Below are 19,513 nucleotides of genomic sequence, written 5' to 3'. Positions count from 1 at the left end.
CCCCCATCCAACCTTACTTACACCCACAAACCCAAGGTGCCCTGCTGGGAATCTACACCATCCCGCAACCCTTCCTCCCACCCTATACGCACCACCAACCCATTTTCGGAGAACGATCTGCGCTCTCTTCTACTCTCCTATGAACCCTCCATCACGAGTTCCACCTCATCCAAGCACATCCCCATCCCCTCTATCCGCTCCGACCCCAACAGGCCTCCCTCCCACAACTATAGAGGCATAAATAACAACAATCTTAGTAAAATCCCACTCGGACAAGACTACACAAGCCCTCCTGCCACTCCCCGGCTTAAACGCACGCTCCTAAACCGCAGATCGGCTTATAAACACGCAACTGACATAGCAGACCTCATTATCTCCGCTGACCTGGATCTGATTATCCTTCCTGAAACATGGCTCACAGACTCCTCCTCGCTTATCATCGACATACTAGTTCCACCTAACTATGACATTATCAGATTGGACAGGAAGGGCAAGACAGGAGGAGGAATTGCATGTATCCACCGTAGCAACATCAGCGTAAAGAGAACCATATCCCCTGCACTTCATCTGTGCGATTATTTTTGCCTGGACATAATCAGTAATGGCAAACCTACCTGTACGTTACACACCATCTACCACCCTCCTGGCGACAACCTCATCTTCACAGAACACCCCGTGGACATGGTCACGACAAACACTGGACGACAAAACACCCAAATCTTCCTGGGTGATTTCAACCTACATTTGAACGACCTCAACGATACTGTAGTCAACAGTCTCAAAAACTTCCTCAACGCCCTAGACCTTAACCAAATTTGCAACAGCCCTACACACAACAAAGGCGCAACTCGGGACCTAATATTCGCCAAGAGCGATTCTACGCACCTTGAGTCGATCCTCCCCTGTGACTGGTCAGACCATCACATCATCACCTTCTTTATCAATGTAACCGTTAAACTTAATGCGGCTCAGCCCACTAAACCCAAAGTTTGGAAAAGAGACTGAAAAACTCAACCCAACCTCATTACCCATTTCCAACCACAATCTACTCTTGCCACCTGCGGGTGCATCCAACGTTCATGATCTCACCAACCATTATCTACCTCTATGACGTCGATAGTTAATGAATTTGCTCCCCTTCAACTAAAAAGAGGTCTCACGAAAGATTCTAAACTCTGGTTCAATGGTCCACTTAATGAGGATAGACACTCGCTCAGAACTGCTGAACATAACTGGAGATCGGTCCCATCCGCTAAGCTCCTCATGACTCTAAAAAGAAAGAGAAATGCCTACTACCGAAAGATAAGGCGCGCCAAAGCAGACTTCTGCAGTCACCAACTGAACCTAGCAAGAAATCGACCGAGAAAACTCTTCGAATTAATCAAAACACAATCTAAGGACGGACCTCAACATCCACAAGTCCCTACTCATTCACAACCCACTTGCGCAGAATTCTCCACCTTTTTCAATCTTAAGACTGAGAACATCAAGAATGATCTTCTCAATGATCTAATCTCTCACTCTTGTCCTCACTCCAATACATCCCCTCTACCCCTAAATGCAACACTACATACACCCTCAAAGTATGTTTTAAAAAACGATGCAGCTTGGTCATCCTTTAACACCTACTCGGAAGATGCTATTGGCAAGTTCCTCAATACCTTGAAGCCTTCCAATCACCTCATCGACCCTCTACCAGCAAATGCGGTTAAAGATCTCTCTCCATTGCTGCTCCCCCTCTGGACCAAAATCATTAACAGCTCTCTCTTACAAGGTTGCATCCCTGACTCCCTTAAGGTAGGCAGGTCTCCCCCATCCTTAAGAAACCCACAGCTGACCCTACGGACCTAAACAACTACCGTCCTATCTCCAATATTCCCACGCTGGCTAAACTTCTGGAAAAATGTGTTCAACACCAATTAACAAAACACATTGCTCGCTTCAACCTTCTCAACATAAACCAATCCGGTTTCCGAGCAGATCACAGCACGGAATCAGCCATGACACACATCATTGATGATGCCCTACAAATACTGGATCAAAACGGCTCATGCCTTCTTATCCTTCTAGACCTCTCTTCAGCCTTCGATACAGTTAAACACAAGAACTTGATAGATTTGTTGAAACATAGAATGGGCCTGTCTGGATCAGTGCTTAACTGGTTAACATCCTTTCTACAAAACCGGACCCAAAAATTCAAGATCAATAACACCCTCTCTAAACCCGTTCCAGTCATGCTAGGAGTACCACAAGGATCCTCGCTATCACCAACACTTTTTAACTTATTCATGGAACCACTCACCGATCTGCTGCAAGCGTCCAACATTCAATTCCACATGTACGCTGATGATACCCAACTTTACCTTAAGATCAACACTCTTGAAGACATCAACATGCTTAACTCTACCCTTAAGTCCACCCAAAAGTGGCTGGCGGAAAATCACCTCAAATTGAATGCCTCAAAAACAGAATTCCTCCTAATAGCCTCACCTGAAAAAGTCGCCATAATGCATGATTGGATCAAACACCTTACTGCATTTAACGTCCAACCAACTATTGTAGACTCGGCAAAATCATTCGGTTTAACACTTGACTGCAACCTCAATATGCAGAAGCACATTAATAACGCAACGAAGGGAGCTAACTTTCAGATCAATACACTAAGGAAATTGAAACCCTTCTTACCGGCTAATGACCTCAAGATGGCGGTTCAAGCTTTAGTTCTATCTCGGCTAGACTACGGAAATGTCTCGCTTTACAGTCTCCCCACAGCTACTACAGCTCCCCTAAGAGCATCTATTAATGCGGCAGCGAGACTCATCACTGGCTCAAAAAGAAGGGCCCACATCTCCCGGACCTCAAATCTCTAAACTGGTTACCATTTGAAGCCAGAATTCACCTGAAAATAGCATGTATGACTCATAAAGCCATACACTACAAGGCACACAGCTATCTCACACAGAAACTTACAATATCCGGCGGGATAAGATCCACGAGAATTGCGGAAAACCTCTTGTTGAAACCACAACGATTCAACAAGAAAAAAAAACATACAAATGCTCCTTCTCTGGGATGGCGCCCAGGATTTGGAATGCCCTTCCTCCGGAAACAAGGTTGAACCCCTCCACTGCAGCTTTCAAGCTGGAAGTTAAAGGCATTCTTATGGCAAAACTCTCTTAAACACAGACCTTTGACTCTGCATAAACACTTGTACATGGTATCATTCTAGGCTATCTAATCAACCTGGTTTTCGTTACCCTGTCGTTAAGTGCGCTCCCAACAGTCACCTTATTGTTCTGCTTTTATTTTTCTTTCTCAATGATGTCATTGTTATTTGACCTCCTTACCTGTCAAGGCACTACCCGCACACTGCAGATCATCTCCTATTGTCTTGTGTTATGTTTTCGTTATGTTCTTATGTACACCTCATCGACCTTTCCTTGAGGGATGTTATTTTGTATCCCCAGGTACTGTAAAGCGCTCTGATACCCATAAGGGTCTTGTCCGCGCTCTATAAAACTCTCAAAATAAATAAATATATATAAGAGTCTTACAAAACCTGTTTTCATGTGGTCTGGTCTTAGATAAGCAGGGTACATTTCTCAAACAGCTGTGAAAGTGACAACCCTCAGTCATCGTTCACTTCTGCATTCTGCTGGTGTCGAAATATTTTCTCAAGTCAGCAATTAAAAAATCACCTTTACAAAACAAAGAGGATGTCCCACCCTCTGTGGACTTCCTTCGCTGCAGCACCAATTAAATGGTGCTATTACTGAGCAATGATTCAGAAAAGGGGGTGGTGATGGACAGAGCATCTGAATTAAACAGAACACTCATACCCAGTCAAAAGATCAGGGCTTGATCCATCACCGTTTTTTAGCTCACTGCACATCCCAGTTCAGAACCTGGCTACATGCAAATTAGTCTGTCCCTGGCCCAGTGCATCATGGGAACAGGGCAGACCAAACTACCAAGCCAATGCTTTACTGGAAAGGAAACAAGCTTCCGGGGACCGGTTTCTGGCATTACAGCCGTCTTCGGCCCGGCTTGCTTGAATCCTGATGGTGCAGTGAGCAAGGGACTCACATCTGAGCATACCCTTCCACACTTGTGGTGGCCAAAACGATTCAGAAAAGGGGGTGGTGATGGACAGTGCATCTGAATTAAGCAGAACACTCATACCCAGTCAAAAGATCAGGGCTTGATCCATCACCGTTTTATAGCTCACTGCACCATCCCAGTTCAGAACCTGGCTACATGCAAATTAGTCTGTCCCTGGCCCAGTGCATCATGGGAACAGGGCAGACCAAACTACCAAGCCAATTCTTTACTGGAAAGGAAACAAGCTTCCGGGGACCGGTTTCTGGCATTACAGCCGTCTTCGGCCCGGCTTCCTTGAATCCTGATGGTGCAGTGAGCAAGGGACTCACATCTAAGCATACCCTTCCACGCTTGTGGTGGCCAAAACGATTCAGAAAAGGGGGTGGTGATGGACAGAGCATCTGAATTAAGCAGAACACTCATACCCAGTCAAAAGATACCAAACTACCAAGCCAATTCTTTACTAGAAAGGAAACAAGCTTCTGGGGACCGGTTTCTGGCATTGCAGCCGTCTTCGGCCCGGCTTGCTTGAATCCTTATGGTGCAGTGAGCAAGGGACTCATGTCTGAGCATACCCTTCCACTCCAATAGTGGCCAAAACGATTCAGAAAAGGGGGTGGTGATGGACAGAGCATCTGAATTAAACAGAACACTCATACCCAGTCAAAAGATCAGGGCTTGATCCATCTCTGTTTTTTAGCTCACTGCACCATCCCAGTTCAGAACCTGGCTACATGAAAATTAGTCTGTCCCTTGCCCAGTGCATCATGGGAACAGGGCAGACCAAACTACCAAGCCAATTCTTTACTGGAAAGGAAACAAGCTTCCGGGGGCCGGTTTCTGGCATTGCAGCCGTCTTCGGCCCGGCTTGCTTGAATCCTGATGGTGCAGTGAGCAAGGGACTCATGTCTGAGCATACCCTTCCACTCCTATAGTGGCCAAAACGATTCAGAAAAGGGGGTGGTGATGGACCGAGCATCTGAATTAAACAGAACACTCATACCCAGTCAAAAGATCAGGGCTTGATCCATCACCGTTTTTTAGCTCACTGCACCATCCCAGTTCAGAACTTGGCTACATGCAAATTAGTCTGTCCCTGGCCCAGTGCAGAAACCGGTCCCCGGAAGCTTGTTTCCTTTCCAGTAAAGAATTGGCTTGGTAGTTTGGTATTTTTGACTGGGTATGAGTGTTCTGCTTAATTCAGATGCTCTGTCCATCACCACCCCCTTTTCTGAATCGTTTTGGCCACCACAAGCGTGGAAGGGTATGCTCAGATGTGAGTCCCTTGCTCACTGCACCATCAGGATTCAAGCAAGCCGGGCCGAAGACGGCTGTAATGCCAGAAACCAGTCCCCGGAAGCTTGTTTCCTTTCCAGTAAAGAATTGGCTTGGTAGTTTGGTCTGCCCTGTTCCCATGATGCACTGGGCCAGGGACAGACTAATTTGCATGTAGCCAGGTTCTGAACTGGGATGGTGCAGTGAGCTAAAAAACGGTGATGGATCAAGCCCTGATCTTTTGACTGGGTATGAGTGTTCTGCTTAATTCAGATGCTCTGTCCATCACCACCCCCTTTTCTGAATTATTACTGAGCAATAGCAACATTACATAAATCATGAACAAGAGCTAGAATGGGAGATGAATGTAATCAATGACACTAATAATAACCAAAGACTGAAAGGATTGAGCACCATGCCATTCTCTGTTGGGATTGTGTTAGCTCTTTGAGACAACTAAAGCTGTCTGAATTTAATCTGTCTCTAAGCTCAAGCTGTCTCTCCCTTCATGCATTTAAAGCAAATTTCGATGCTTCCAAAGCCAAAGAACCAGTAGCCTAATTTTAGAAGTAAGTAAGTGAAAACATTAATATCAGTAGACATTAAAGATATGCAGTCAAAAATATCTATGAGCTGTCAGATACCTGCAGGCTGGTCTGTGTGCCCTCCTTCATGAACATTACCTTTTTCACAATATAATCCCATTGCAAGCATTCTACTGCACACTTTTACGTCATTCAGATCCAGTTCACTGCCTGTGGATTCCCACAATCCCATTCTCTTTAGCAGTGTATACTGCAAAAGACCTCCTATAAATTACTCAGCTTTATGTTTGATGCATCCTATTTCGAGCCCTGTCAGCTTATACTGACAACAGGATTACTTGAGATTGTGATCATTAGTATTGTAACTTACTAAGACCGATATATGCAGAATCTGTATACATCATATGCAATGTAACTACTATATAAGGAAAAAGACTACCTCTGTATAATTCTATTGCATGGTATGAGATAATGAAGTCATCAATAAAGTCTGTTTAAAAAAAAAAGACCTCCTATAAACAAAATCAAGTAGGCAAATGCCCCTAAAGGGTGCACCTATATGAACAGCTAATAACATAATAGGAATATTTTCTCCAGTTAGCGTAAAGGAGGATGTATGACTATTTCCAAATTTGTGGAAGATAATCAGCTGCTGGATGAAGTCCAATTTGGATTCCGCCCCGCACATGGGACTGAGACCGCCCTGGTGGCAGTCCTCGACGACCTACGAATGCGGGCCTACAGTGGTCAGACAGTTTTTTTGGTACTGCTGGAAATGTCGGCCTTCTGACGCTAGAGCTCAGGTGGTGCAGTGCATAGTCTTGAGTAGAATCGACTATTGCAATGCTCTGCTCCTTGATGCTCCGGCCTCCTTACTGAGGAAACTGCAGAGAATACAAACTATGGCTGCAAAACTTGCACTGAATCGGCCATGGAGACTGTCTTCTTCCATGGCCCTTAGGGACCTTCATTGATTGCCGGTTGTACAGCGGATACCATTTAAGGCTCTCTGTATTGTTCATAGGGCTGTCCATGGGACTGGACCCAGAGTGCTCCAGAAAAAATTCACCTGATATGTGCCTACTCGAGCACTTCGCTCTTCTACAGCACCCTTGATCAGGGTTCCTAAAATCAAGAGAGCACGTATGGGCGGCCAATCCTTTACTTTTACTGCCTCTAGATTGTGGAATGCTCTTCCTTTAGAGCTTAGGCAACTTAATACTCTATCCAGTTTCAGGAAGAACCTGAAAACCACTCTGTTTCCAAGAGCCTAGACTCTGTTCCGCTTTTCCCCTTGTTTGTCTCTTCTTCGGCCCTGCTGTTCGGACAATCTGAGCGCCAGGATACACTTTGGGGGACAGTTCAACGCTATACAAAATTCCCTTACATTACATTACATTGGATGATTCATTGACTATTGAAGTTAATTAGGTTCAGTAGGTGGATTCCGATATTTTGGACAACACAGGACCCCCATAAAATGTTACTGTTTTTCAAAGACTATATGTTAATTGATGGTAAAATAGTACTCATACCGCTTGTGAGTGTCTTTGAAAAGGTGTCATCCATTTCATGTCTTGATCCATTTGCAAGAGAGGGTGATGAGTTGAAGTACATTGACTGCGTAGTTTGAGATTTCTGGTTCTGGGTTAGCTTATTCCATTTGGATCCAGCGTCTCCTAACCTGCTCCAGTCTAGAATGAAATAAAAGACCGGGCATTCAGGCACAAGACATATATTATGTTTGCAATGCAATTATGACATATTACATAGCATCCTGAAATCCACGTATAAAGGCTGCCTCTAATTTCCTTATTGCAGTGGAGTTGTGAAATCTCATCATCTGTAATAAGAAAAGAACACAGCTGCTCAAATGTAATAAAGTATTATAGTTGGGATGTAATAATGTCTGCTGCCAGAGCAAGAAGCCATGGTGAAAGTCAGGTCACAGAGCATAATTACAACTGCAGTTTAAACAACAAAAAGAAGAATGCATTTTTTATTCTTACAGCCTGTTTTTCTAGAATGAACAATTATCAGAAAAATTCGAAATTTTGGCAACATTTTCATTGTTTGCATGTTATAGCCCATTACAGGAATGATTCAATTTTTCTACATGTTCCCTTGCATTGTGAACTACAACACTGCTTTAATCTGATTTACATTAAACAGATTCTAATATATTTTCCAACAAATTACTATCTGCTTTTTATTGTGTTTAATTTTGCATTATAAATTCCATTGCTGATCTTTCCACCTGCAACTAGACTATCTCTTTTACATGAAAGAACAAGACACAAAGGACTTAAGTGTTTAGTGCAATGTGTAATGCTGGGACCATGTACTACAAGGAATAAAATACACTATGCCATATGTTAAAAGGATATTGGAAGGTACATGACCTTATGAAGGCACTTAGCCTTAGGCTTCTTTCCTCTATATACTAACAGAACTCTTGGGTAACTTGCAATATCCTTATAACGTCCTGCAGGGAGTAATTTATCCAATTACTTCAGATTTGTTTTAATGTTATTCATAGCTTTTTAGTTTAGTACTTTATGGACCTTTTGCCCCAATCTAAGATTATAAATTAAGTGTGCACAGACAGCAACATAAAGAACTGCCAATCCCAGTGGGAAGTCCAACATGGTCTACTCCCATCTAAGTGATAACAGAAAAGGAAAAAGCATTGGCAAAGCAATAGGGACAAAGTAGCCTACCTCCTTCCTCAAAATCGATCCTACCTCATTCTCATCTGAATCAATATAAATCCAAAGTATTCCAATGTGCTATATATATCAACAATGGTTACTTCCTCTCGCTCACCTCACCCTCTTTCCCTTCTGTGTAGCGCATTGTTAATCCTCCTCCACTTCTCTGTCATTCCTCCCTCACAGCCCATGTCTTTCCCTTTTAATTACTCCTTGCTTCTGCCCCTCTCTGACAGTGACTTGTCATCAGTGCTGCAGAAATTAAAGCCAGTCTAAAAGGAAGGCTCTTTTGCTGTGAATCAATATAAATCCAAAGTATTCCAATGTGCTATATATATCAACAATGGTTACTTCCTCTCGCTCACCTCACCCTCTTTCCCTTCTGTGTAGCGCATTGTTAATCCTCCTCCACTTCTCTGTCATTCCTCCCTCACAGCCCATGTCTTTCCCTTTTAATTACTCCTTGCTTCTGCCCCTCTCTGACAGTGACTTGTCATCAGTGCTGCAGAAATTAAAGCCAGTCTAAAAGGAAGGCTCTTTTGCTGTAAGTGTAATTTATGACAGCACAACTCTCATACATACTGTTTCTAATAAAATAACAGTGGGTTTTGGGTCTACTTCCGTCAAACTTTAACTTTTTTTCATCAAGCCTCTTTCAGCCATTGCCTAAATACTTTGCTAATCATACCTTGGCTCCGCCCCAGTGGAGTATTTCTGTCTAAGCATAATGTTATTGACTATTTGAGTGTATCCTTCTGCCTCCAATCAAGTTCTTGCATTGTAAAGTGTGAGGCATTATTTTATATTAGTAAATAAGGATGGAAGTAGATTACAATGGCTGCCATATTGAATTCTTTATACTATACCTACATTCTCTATTGAAATCAATTATTTTTTTTAATTATTTTGTAGTCAGAACGTTTTTGGCAGCAATTGAGTTTGAGCTTGACCCCGTCATGGATGCTCCATTGACTGTTCTTTCCGACATGGCAGCCTGCCTTACCCTAAGATGTCTATCCCAGGCGTGCAAGAATTCAGTAGCATCTTGTTGTCAGAATCACCAACATCACTCTTCTTTCCTTCTCCTGAGTAGTACTCCTACCTGCACCTACCTGTTATGAAGTTAGCAGGCTAGTGGTTGTGGGTGGAGCCCAGGGGTGGACAGGAAGAGGAGGGGACGGACAAGGGAAGAGGCAGATAGAGTAGGGACAGGGGAGAAGCAGGTTGCACTAGAATAAAGCTCCAGTATCATAAATAACTGTGTCTGTGGTTATTGGTAGCAGGATGCTACAACTGGCGACGAGGGTGGGATGAGAAAACCCACAACCCACAGCACGTCGTGAAACACCTGTCCCTAGGCAGCGCCGAAGAAAACGCCGCCGAGTGAAGCCTAGCTGCCGCCTGAGAAACGAGGCCAGCAGCCGGTGACCCTGCTCCTCCAAGAGACCAGGAGGAAGCTGAGAAGGGGCCGCATGACCGAGCGCTGAACCGCTCGAGAGAAAGAAAAGGAGCCGATCGCGCTAGAGCGCATCTCACGCTGGAAGCGTGCGCCCTGGGTGAGTGGCGAAACTACAGAGATCAGGAGCCCACTCCGACCCTGTGTGGCGCTCACAACCGAGTAGGAAGGGCCCCAGACATCGAACGTCGTCTGGGAGATGCCGCTGTCAAGCGCCGCTGAGAGCGCTGAAATCGGGGCTTGAGCATTCCCCGACAGAGGAAAACCTCACGCCCGATGCGTGAGTTATAGCAGGTGATCGGCAAGGAAGCGCGGGAACCTGCAGAGCGAGGCGGGAGCCCACCCCAACCTCACCTGGTGCCAGCAGTGACCAAGAGAAGATATCCTGGCCGGCGCTGTGGCCTGAAGTTGACTGCCGGTGAGTCCAGAGCAAGTGGGAACCGAAGGAGCAGAGAGAGAGAAAGCCTTGTGTGCCTGCAGTGACGGCGGCCATCTTGAAGTCAGGCATCGGGGAAGGACTTCCCTGTGTAGTGTGAAGGCGGCCATTTTGAAGTCAGGCACTGGACAAAGAAACAAGCATTGGCACCAGAAGCTCAACAAGCATTGGCAAATAAACAAGCAGTGGCAAATAAACAAGCATTGGCAAACAAACAAGCATTGGCCCAGAAACAAGCATTGGCACCAGAAACTAAACAAGCATTGGCAAATAAACAAGCAGTGGCAAATAAATAAGCATTGGCAAACAAACAAGCATTGGCCAAGAAACAAGCATTGGCACCAGAAAATAAACAAGCATTGACAAATAAACAAGCATTGGCAAACAAACATCACATTGAGGCAAATAGGAAGCGGGGTACGCATCAGACAACATGGTGTCTGATGACGAAGTCAATCCGCCGCAACCAGACGATGTCAAGCCCAAGGTTGCAGGTGGGTCGCACCTGCGAGCACCCGAACCTCTCAAAGTGACCACTGGGGGAAGCATGGGTCCCAGATGGCAAGAATGGCTGGAAGAGTTTGAAGACTACATCGAAGGATCGGAAGTGACTGTGGACAAGAAGAAGTTGATTGCCCTGCGCAACCTGGCGGGGCGGGAGATAGTCAAGATAATCAAAGACCTTCCTGCTGCTGAGGCGGATACCTATGACAAAGTGCGTGACGCATTGAATAAAAGATTTCTTCACAAGAAAAACGTAGACTACGAACGCCATACATTCCACTCGGCTCGTCAAGGGAAGGAAGAACCCATGAGTGCCTTCATGATGCGCCTGCGGAGACTAGCCAAGCATTGTGAATTTGATAATTTCTCAACAGATGCTGCAATAAAGTCACAAATAATAGATGGATGTCACTCCGACCAACTGAGGAGGCGACTATTGAGAAAAGAACATAGCCTAGACGATATAGAGGAGATGACACGAGTCTATGATCAGACAGAGGAGTATGCAGCTGATATCGAAACGGGGCACAAAGGGAGTCGCGAACAAGTGCGACGGGTACACGCCAAAAGTGACAGTCGAAGGAGTTCGAGAGACAGACAATGGAGGTCACGCCCGCCCTCTCGTCAAGACCAGTCAAGATACCAGCGGCGAGAGCCGTGGAAGAAGGAGCGAAAACCAGAGAGAGTGAGGAAATGTTACAGATGTGGGTATGATTACCCCCATGTGGATAGTTGCCCTGCCATGGGTCAGAGATGTCGGAAGTGCGGTCGAACTAATCACTTCGAAGTGATGTGTGGGGAATACAACAAAGAGAGACGAAGTGGTGCCACAAGGACATCCCAGTCGGACGCCCGAAACAGTACTCCGAGATTATCCCGGTCCGACACTCGAAGACACCATGCGCGAGCTGTCCAAGAACAGACTGAGCAGTCCTCTGGGTCGTCACACTCCAGCAGAGAGTCACGGCGGTCCAGGTGGGAACGGAGGTCACCATCCAAGGAATCTAGACCATCATCCAGAGACTCAACATACACCATTGAATATCTGAACCTAGCTGCAGATCCAGACCAACTGAAGACATATCCTCGGTTGGACATCACAGTTGGCAATCATGACACAAAGTTCGTATTGGACTCCGGTGCATCCTTGAACTATAACTATATTCCGGTCACCTCCTCTGACATTTGCACCAGTTAGAGTCTTCACGTGGATGGCTAAGAAGCCACTTCCCTGCCTTGGGAAGTTTTCGACGACCCTCAAACATGACGACACAACCATATCAGCGGTCATCCATGTTATCAAGGGCCCAGAAGCAGACTGCCTACTGAGCCTTCCGACAGCTGAACGTCTTCACCTAGTGGAAATCCTTTTCAAAGTTAGCGGCAACCAAGATGTGACCCGTCAGTTTCCCAGACTATTTCAAGGGTTAGGCAAATTGAAAGACCGCCAAGTGCGGTTACATATCAATGAACAAGTCAGACCCATCGCTCAACACCCTCGACGGGTACCGTTCCATCTCCAGACCGCTGTTGAGGAAGAACTCCAGGATCTGCCAGCTGCTGACATCATCGAGCGCACAGATGGTCCAACACCGTGGGTGTCCCCAGTAGTTATAGTACCCAAGAAGGGCACGGCCAACAAAGTCAGACTCTGTGTGGACATGCGCCTGCCCAATACTGCAATCAAAAGAGAACGACATCCGGGACCACATTTGAGCGATATGATCTCCGCCGTCAATGGTGCAACAGTGTTTTCCAAGTTGGATTTAAATAAAGGCTACCATCAGCTAGAACTAGATGTAAGGTCAAGATACATCACCACCTTCGCAACCCATCTGGGGTTGTTCAGATATAAGAGACTGAGTTTTGGAGTTTCCTCCGCGGCCGAAATATTTCAGGAAGCAATTCGGCAAGTCATCCAAAACATTCCCAACACGCTCAACTATAGCGATGACATCCTCGTATATGGTTCTGATCTACGAGAACACGATATCGCACTCAATCGTGTTTGCCGTGCGCTATTGAAGGACTGTCACCTCTGTCAGCTCACAAGCAAAAGTGATCCTCCAGCACCACTGCACATGACCGCCCTGCCACCTGGAGTGTGGCAAGAGATCGCCATTGATTTCTATGGACCCCTGTCATCGGGCAAATAGGTGCTGGCCATCATTGATGAGCATTCTCGTTATCCCATGGCATACTTTGTACCGTCCACAAACGCCTCTAGTACTCTCAAAGTACTTGATGAAGTCTTTGCAACAAGGGGAGTTCCCACGAAGGTGAAAACGGACAATGGACCCCCTTTCAATGGGCAAGACTTCGCAGCATTTGCGAAACACCTGGATTTTCATCATCGCAGGATCACACCCCTCTGGCCACAGGCCAATGGAACAATCGAGAGATTCATGGCCACACTCAAAAAGACTTTTCAACATGCTACCGCGGAGGGTAAAGATCTACAAGTGGCTCTCAACGAGGTCCTCCGAGCTTACAGGACAACTCCTCACGCAACGACTGGGCAGTGCCCGGCGACACTCATGCTGGGACGTCCCATGAGGAATCGCATTCCAACGTGGGAAAGGGCTTTGCGAGCATCATCACCCGCACGAGACCATCAAGAGATGATGATAACGGACAAGCGCAGTAAAGACAGAATGAAGTCATATGCAGACCGCCGGAGAAGAGCGAGGTCACTGTCCTTACATGAAGGGGACCATGTTCTCGTCAAGCAAGAACAGCAGAGGAAGACCGACTGCCTGTTCAAGGATGAACCTTTGCTGATCACGAAAAAGAAAGGAACTATGCTGACCGCGGAATCTGAGCATCGGCGAGTCACGAGAAACATCTCGCATTTCAAGAAATTATCACGAGACACCACCGGAACCGTGGTGAGTGATATGGACACTCCCAGTTCAGAAGAACCACATTCAGCTGGTCGCGAGAACACTGGTCCGGCCAATGAGACACCGAACAATACTAGTCCGAGAGCCAGGTCGCCGCGACCTCATCGCGACACACGTCCACCCAAAAGACTTATTGAAGAAATGGACTGAGAAGTCAGTGTGTTTGTTTGTTTTGTTACAAAAGGGGGAGATGTTATGAAGTTAGCAGGCTAGTGGTTGTGGGTGGAGCCCAGGGGTGGACAGGAAGAGGAGGGGACGGACAAGGGAAGAGGCAGATAGAGTAGGGACAGGGGAGAAGCAGGTTGCACTAGAATAAAGCTCCAGTATCATAAATAACTGTGTCTGTGGTTATTGGTAGCAGGATGCTACACTACCTCTCATCCTTCCTCTGTGGCCCCGTGCTCCTTTCCCCTCTGTGTCACTCCTTGTTAGTCCATCACGAGCTTCCTCTCTTTCATCCATCCCTCTTTCCCCTTTATCCTGCTCTTCATTCTCCTGCTCCTTATTCCCGGTGGCATGTCATTCATTTTCTTTTTGTGGCTGAGAATGCCAGAGAAAAGAACATCAATCTATACTGTAGGTACTCCAGCATTCGATGTATTCATGTTTTTACTCTGTTTCCCAAAGCACAGTAGACCCAGACCCAGTAGCTTTGCCATTACTTGTGAATTCCAGTTTCGATCAAATGTTAATTCCTAAGATGTTTCTGGGCTCTTTCCTGAAATGAGTATACTTTGGGGGTAGGTGCTGCGTTACTTAAGGTAGGTTCTATGTTCATAGGGTAGTACTACCGAAGGATTGTTCAGTGTTTGTATATTTATCATTGCAAGCACTGCTGGATGTTGGTTGGTGATTGGTTACATCTTTAGAGTTCACTTAGAACGTAGGGCTGATGTAGAGTTTTAGGTGGAATTTTGTATTCAGTGTGTGATTTAAAAATGGCTGGAGCTAAAAGGAAATCCCATAGCACAGCGTCTTTTCTGAATTAATCAATCAATCAAACATTCTGCTTTAACTGTATTTATTTTAAAAGGCTGTTGGATTTATTTTCTCAAATCGTTCTTCCTGAACATTTGTAATCTCTCTAACTGGGGGAACCACCCCAACTCTCTTTCACTCTCACTTCCCCGCTTCTTGGTTTACTCCTTTTCCACATGTCTTGTTGGTTTAATCAATGTCAGGGGCCGTAAGAAGAAGTTCACTGAGACAGCGGTGTAGTTTAACAAATTTTATTAATGATACATAAACACCCACAACCAGGAGTGTTCGGCATCTGCGACGTACATTCAGCAACTGAGTAACGTTGCAGTCAACCACGTAGACACCATTCCACTCTGGAATGTGGAACTCAAAATGAAGTATAGAACAATATATACGCATTAAATCTGCAACATATAGAAAAATGCATCGACATTTAATCTGTGAGGTGGCTTTCTTTGACGATATCCCACTTCTCCTGTAGCCATGGCAAAACATAACAAAGATTAAAACAATACACACCCATTACAACTGCATTGCATCTGTCTTTGGCAACACCCCACTTCTCTTGTAGCCGTGGTGTTAATAACATCCTGCTCATTAACACCTACAGGACATCTCCTGCTCAGCTCTGAAGATGACTCACCTAGAGAAGTAGAAGACCCCTCAAGTGATTCGTGCAACCAGTAAGACCAATCACATTGGCCCAACTCTACCTGGGAATGTTTCCTGAAGCAGAGCGCCAGTACCTCACAAAGGTGAACAAGACTCTTCTTGTTCCACCATCCCTTATCACCAAGAAAAGCTGACCCCTTGCTCACTTTCATGACCTGTATGGGAGAGGTGAAGTTCGACAAACCCTTCAGCACTCTCTTGGGATTTCTTATTAACACCCAGTCACCAACTTGAAGGTCCATGCTTTTGAAACGCTTACCAGCATCAAATCTCTGCTTCATGGCACTCTTCTTCTGCAACACATGGGAATCCACAGCGACATTCTTAAGCCCAACATCTTTCCATGTGTTCCTGCACTTCAACCATTCACAAACACATTACTCCCTCTCAATAGTGTAAATGGAGGAGCACCAGTGGTTCTGTGTTGTGCAATGTTTTCATTCCAGATTTCAGTGCTAACAAACTCCTGCACATCCTGTCCGGAGGAAAGTGCTGTCTGAATCCCTTCTTTCACTATTCTATTCACCCTTCCAACTAAACCATTTGAAAACTGGCAATATAAAGCTACCTTAGAATGCTGTACATCATTAACATCAAGAAATGTGCGCATTTTGTGCGAACCATTGTCTGTAACTAACACACTGAGCGGAACCTTCAATAGCAAACACTTGTTCCAAAAAGTGAATGGCATTCCCGATACTAGGGGCATCACAAAACATATGATATAACCATGTGGAGTGATAATCTATTACAATATCAAGTAATTGATGTTGCTAGGTAGGACCTTCTATGGCCCAGAGAAATCCATCCCAACTTTATCTCACGATCTTTCAGGGAACGGAACAGGATAAACACACGTATCAACCAGGTACTTGGTTTACAATTCTAAGAAAGGCCACCAATAGCACTGTTTGAGAAGTTTGCACATCGTGGTGAGCAACAAGTGCCCACGGTGTGCAGCCATTATTTTGTCCTTACTTAAGCTGTCCGGCGGGATGAAGAAATCATGACGCATGATCATGTCATTAACCACAGACAATTCAGTGGCCACCTGAAAAAATCTCTTTAACAATTAGATGGGGAATCCTGTGGCTTCCCCGTTAGCCACAGGATTCAATTGAGGACACAAATTATACAAATATATATTTGCTTTGCTTGCCTTCCTCCCAGGATTCAAGATAAGGATACCAACTGGATTTGTAGCCTTCAGTTTCAAATTCCGTCACATTTAGAGGGATGTATGACATTACAACGCATGCTTTTACATCGCATGCCTTTACAACGCAAGTATTACAACGCAGTCCATTACAACACATAGTGCTTTGGGGTGCTGGATAGTGAATAGTTTAATTTACTATTCCAACTCCAGTCCCCGTGGACACTAGGGAAGGTTATTGGATAGTAAATTAACCTATTCCCTATCCTAGAGCGCCCCCCAGATCAATGCGTTGTAATAGTTTGCGTTGTAATGGTTGCGTTGTAAAGGCTCTGCGATGTAAAAGTTGTGTTGTAAAGGTTGTTTACCCATTTAGAGTATTTTAAAATGCTCAATTCTCCTATGTATGTGTATATACTTAATCGGCTAAAATGCAGTCACTGACCTCCTGAGTAGTTGTTGTGCACCCCCAGCAGTCCATAGACCCAAAGTTAAGAACCGCTGGTGTGCGTGTTAATGAAACCGTATGGAAAGTATCCTCGCTCCCAATGCAAATTTGTCACAGTCCGTATTTTCTTGTTACAGAAAGTTCCTGGATTTCTTATTTCGGATGCGTCAGGTCGCTGCATTTTAGTGCTGCATTTTCTCACAGTTGCACCAAATATTCTTTTCACGAATAGATACCATGTTTGGTTGAACAACATGTATCCTTGATTAATTCAGTCTGTGTAAAGAACTAGTTTCATTTTCCCCTTTCCTGCCACTGTATGCTCTGCATATGTAGTGTCATGAGGCGAAAGTCTGCTTACTGATGTGCTATTTTTGGAACTGAATCTAACATTGCAATATGAGTCTTGTTGGCCTATTTGGGACTAAAGTAGTTGCATTTATTGAACATTATTTTGAGGAATTTCCACATCTATTTATCCCTCCTCGATCAGTTATTTGGATTTGCAATTAGGAAAGGCAGACAACTTTCTATTCTCTTCACAAGAAACAGTCAGCTGAGAATTATTCGTATTGCAGAATGTCAAGAAATTAAAGCAAATTTACAGACTATCTCGGTAATCTGTTAATTTCTTTCTCTCCCCACTTTATACCCCATTCATTATTCTCCCATTACCGCAATCGGTGTAAATGTTGAGTCTGAGAGAATGACAGCGGTCACGTTAACACTCACATGGAACATCAGGGGCCATATTATGGAAGTGTCCCGGGGGCGCGACGGGCGTTAGTGCCCGCATTGGGCTCTCTGGGGTATTTTGGTTTTACAGAAGGGGCCACAGACGCTTGTGTGGCACCTTCTGGAATACTGAGAGTGCTGATGCACACACAAGGCCAGTACTTTCACAAGAGGGTGTTCCCTCATTTGCGTGTGGGCGTGGCCTCTTGCAAATGAGGGAATCCCTTTGCTTCTGCACCTGCGCCATATTATATACATGGGCGCAGAGGTAATGAAGCTGTCTTGAGGAGCAATGTCAGTACGCCATCTAGACGGTGGCGCACTCACAGAGCACACCCTGATAGCAGCCCTTTGGAGCAGGGGACCCAGGGACCCCCTTGCAGGTGGGTTTAGTTATTCACTGCACCCGCCTGCAAGGGGATCTCTAATTCCTCTTAAAAGTGCGGATGGCTTGCCGCCTGTACAGTGAAACACGGAGCAGCTGCTTCAAAGCTGATTTTATTTCACTTGAATGCACTGCCCGAGGGCAGCACGAGTTCCCAGCTGCCCTGGGGCAGCACATTCAATGTGATAGGGAGCACTTTCACTGTTTGTGTATGGAACACCTGTTTTAAGGTGTGCCGTGAAACAAACAGGGAAATTGTGCCCTGTCCATGATAAGGCTGTAGGTTAGAGATACTCACTACAAATCAGCATAATATTATTTGAATATTGATTAAGCCAAATCTAACCCAAACAACACCTGTACTGACAAATATCGGAAACAGGGGCTTTCAAGCAAAGTGGCCGGGTGTCGCACTGGATTGCATAAGGGTCACAGCAACAATTCCCTGGTGATCCCCATTTGACATTAGTTTAATTGATGTCCCCAAAGCTACCGATTATAAAGGACGGAGGTGCCAGGAATGTGAGGAATATGATGGGTCAGATATTATGACACAGATAAAGAGGTTGGAGATTATGGACAAAAGAAAAAGGGTGGATAGATTGATAGGTTAGAAATCCAGTTTTTTAGCACCTCAGGAAGATTTTCCTATCAATTGGGCTCCTGCACATGGGTCAGCACTGGTCCATCTGTATAGGAAGGTGTGTAATTCAATTGCTCACTGCCTGGTAAATGTGTGCTTTACTGCGGGTTTCAACTACCACTTAAATTTGCCACTCTACCTTTTGCTCCTACACATTTGATTCTTTTCCTTGTGATGGTCCCCTTGTTCCATGTTCCCTATATTTGAGTTGAATGTTTTGCTGTACTTTTCCGTCTCTGCTTCCACCTTCTACTGGCTCTTGTCCCCGTTGATTGGGCCGTGTTGTTGCGGCAAGCATAACAGCTTCATTGGCGGTAGTACTGGTACGAGTATCACCAATTTGGAGAATGTGCTGCTACTGGGATTTCCTCATATTATGGGGCATTCATTATTGATTAGCATCTGTGATTTAAAGTACAGGCATCTATCTAGTACAAACTACTCTTTTTAATGCCATCCACTGCAAAAAAAAGGTCTCCTACTACCGTTGCACCCTTAACCGATACCTGGAGAGAGACTGGAGTAGCTGTGCTCTCTCTCTTTCTCTTCCCCTTCCCCCCTA

At 45.2% G+C, this 19,513-nt stretch overlaps 1 protein-coding gene across 4 annotated transcripts in view; it reads right to left on the bottom strand.

The window, feature by feature from the left end:
- ADGRG4 (adhesion G protein-coupled receptor G4) overlaps positions 1–19,513 on the bottom strand; it is a 1,842,483-nt gene that overhangs the window by 125,189 nt on the left and 1,697,781 nt on the right. For all 4 annotated transcript variants that reach the window (XM_078688599.1, XM_078688601.1, XM_078688598.1 and 1 more), the window contains exon 25: positions 7,457–7,615. In XM_078688599.1, the coding sequence (XP_078544725.1) occupies positions 7,457–7,615 (159 nt within the window). The remainder of the gene's footprint in view (positions 1–7,456; positions 7,616–19,513) is intronic.

Source organism: Lissotriton helveticus, chromosome 4_1 (genome assembly GCF_964261635.1).
Source record: "Lissotriton helveticus chromosome 4_1, aLisHel1.1, whole genome shotgun sequence".
NCBI classification, from domain to species: Eukaryota; Metazoa; Chordata; class Amphibia; order Caudata; family Salamandridae; genus Lissotriton; species Lissotriton helveticus.
Note: the sequence above shows the minus strand (reverse complement) of the source record. Positions and strands in the feature narration are given on the sequence as shown.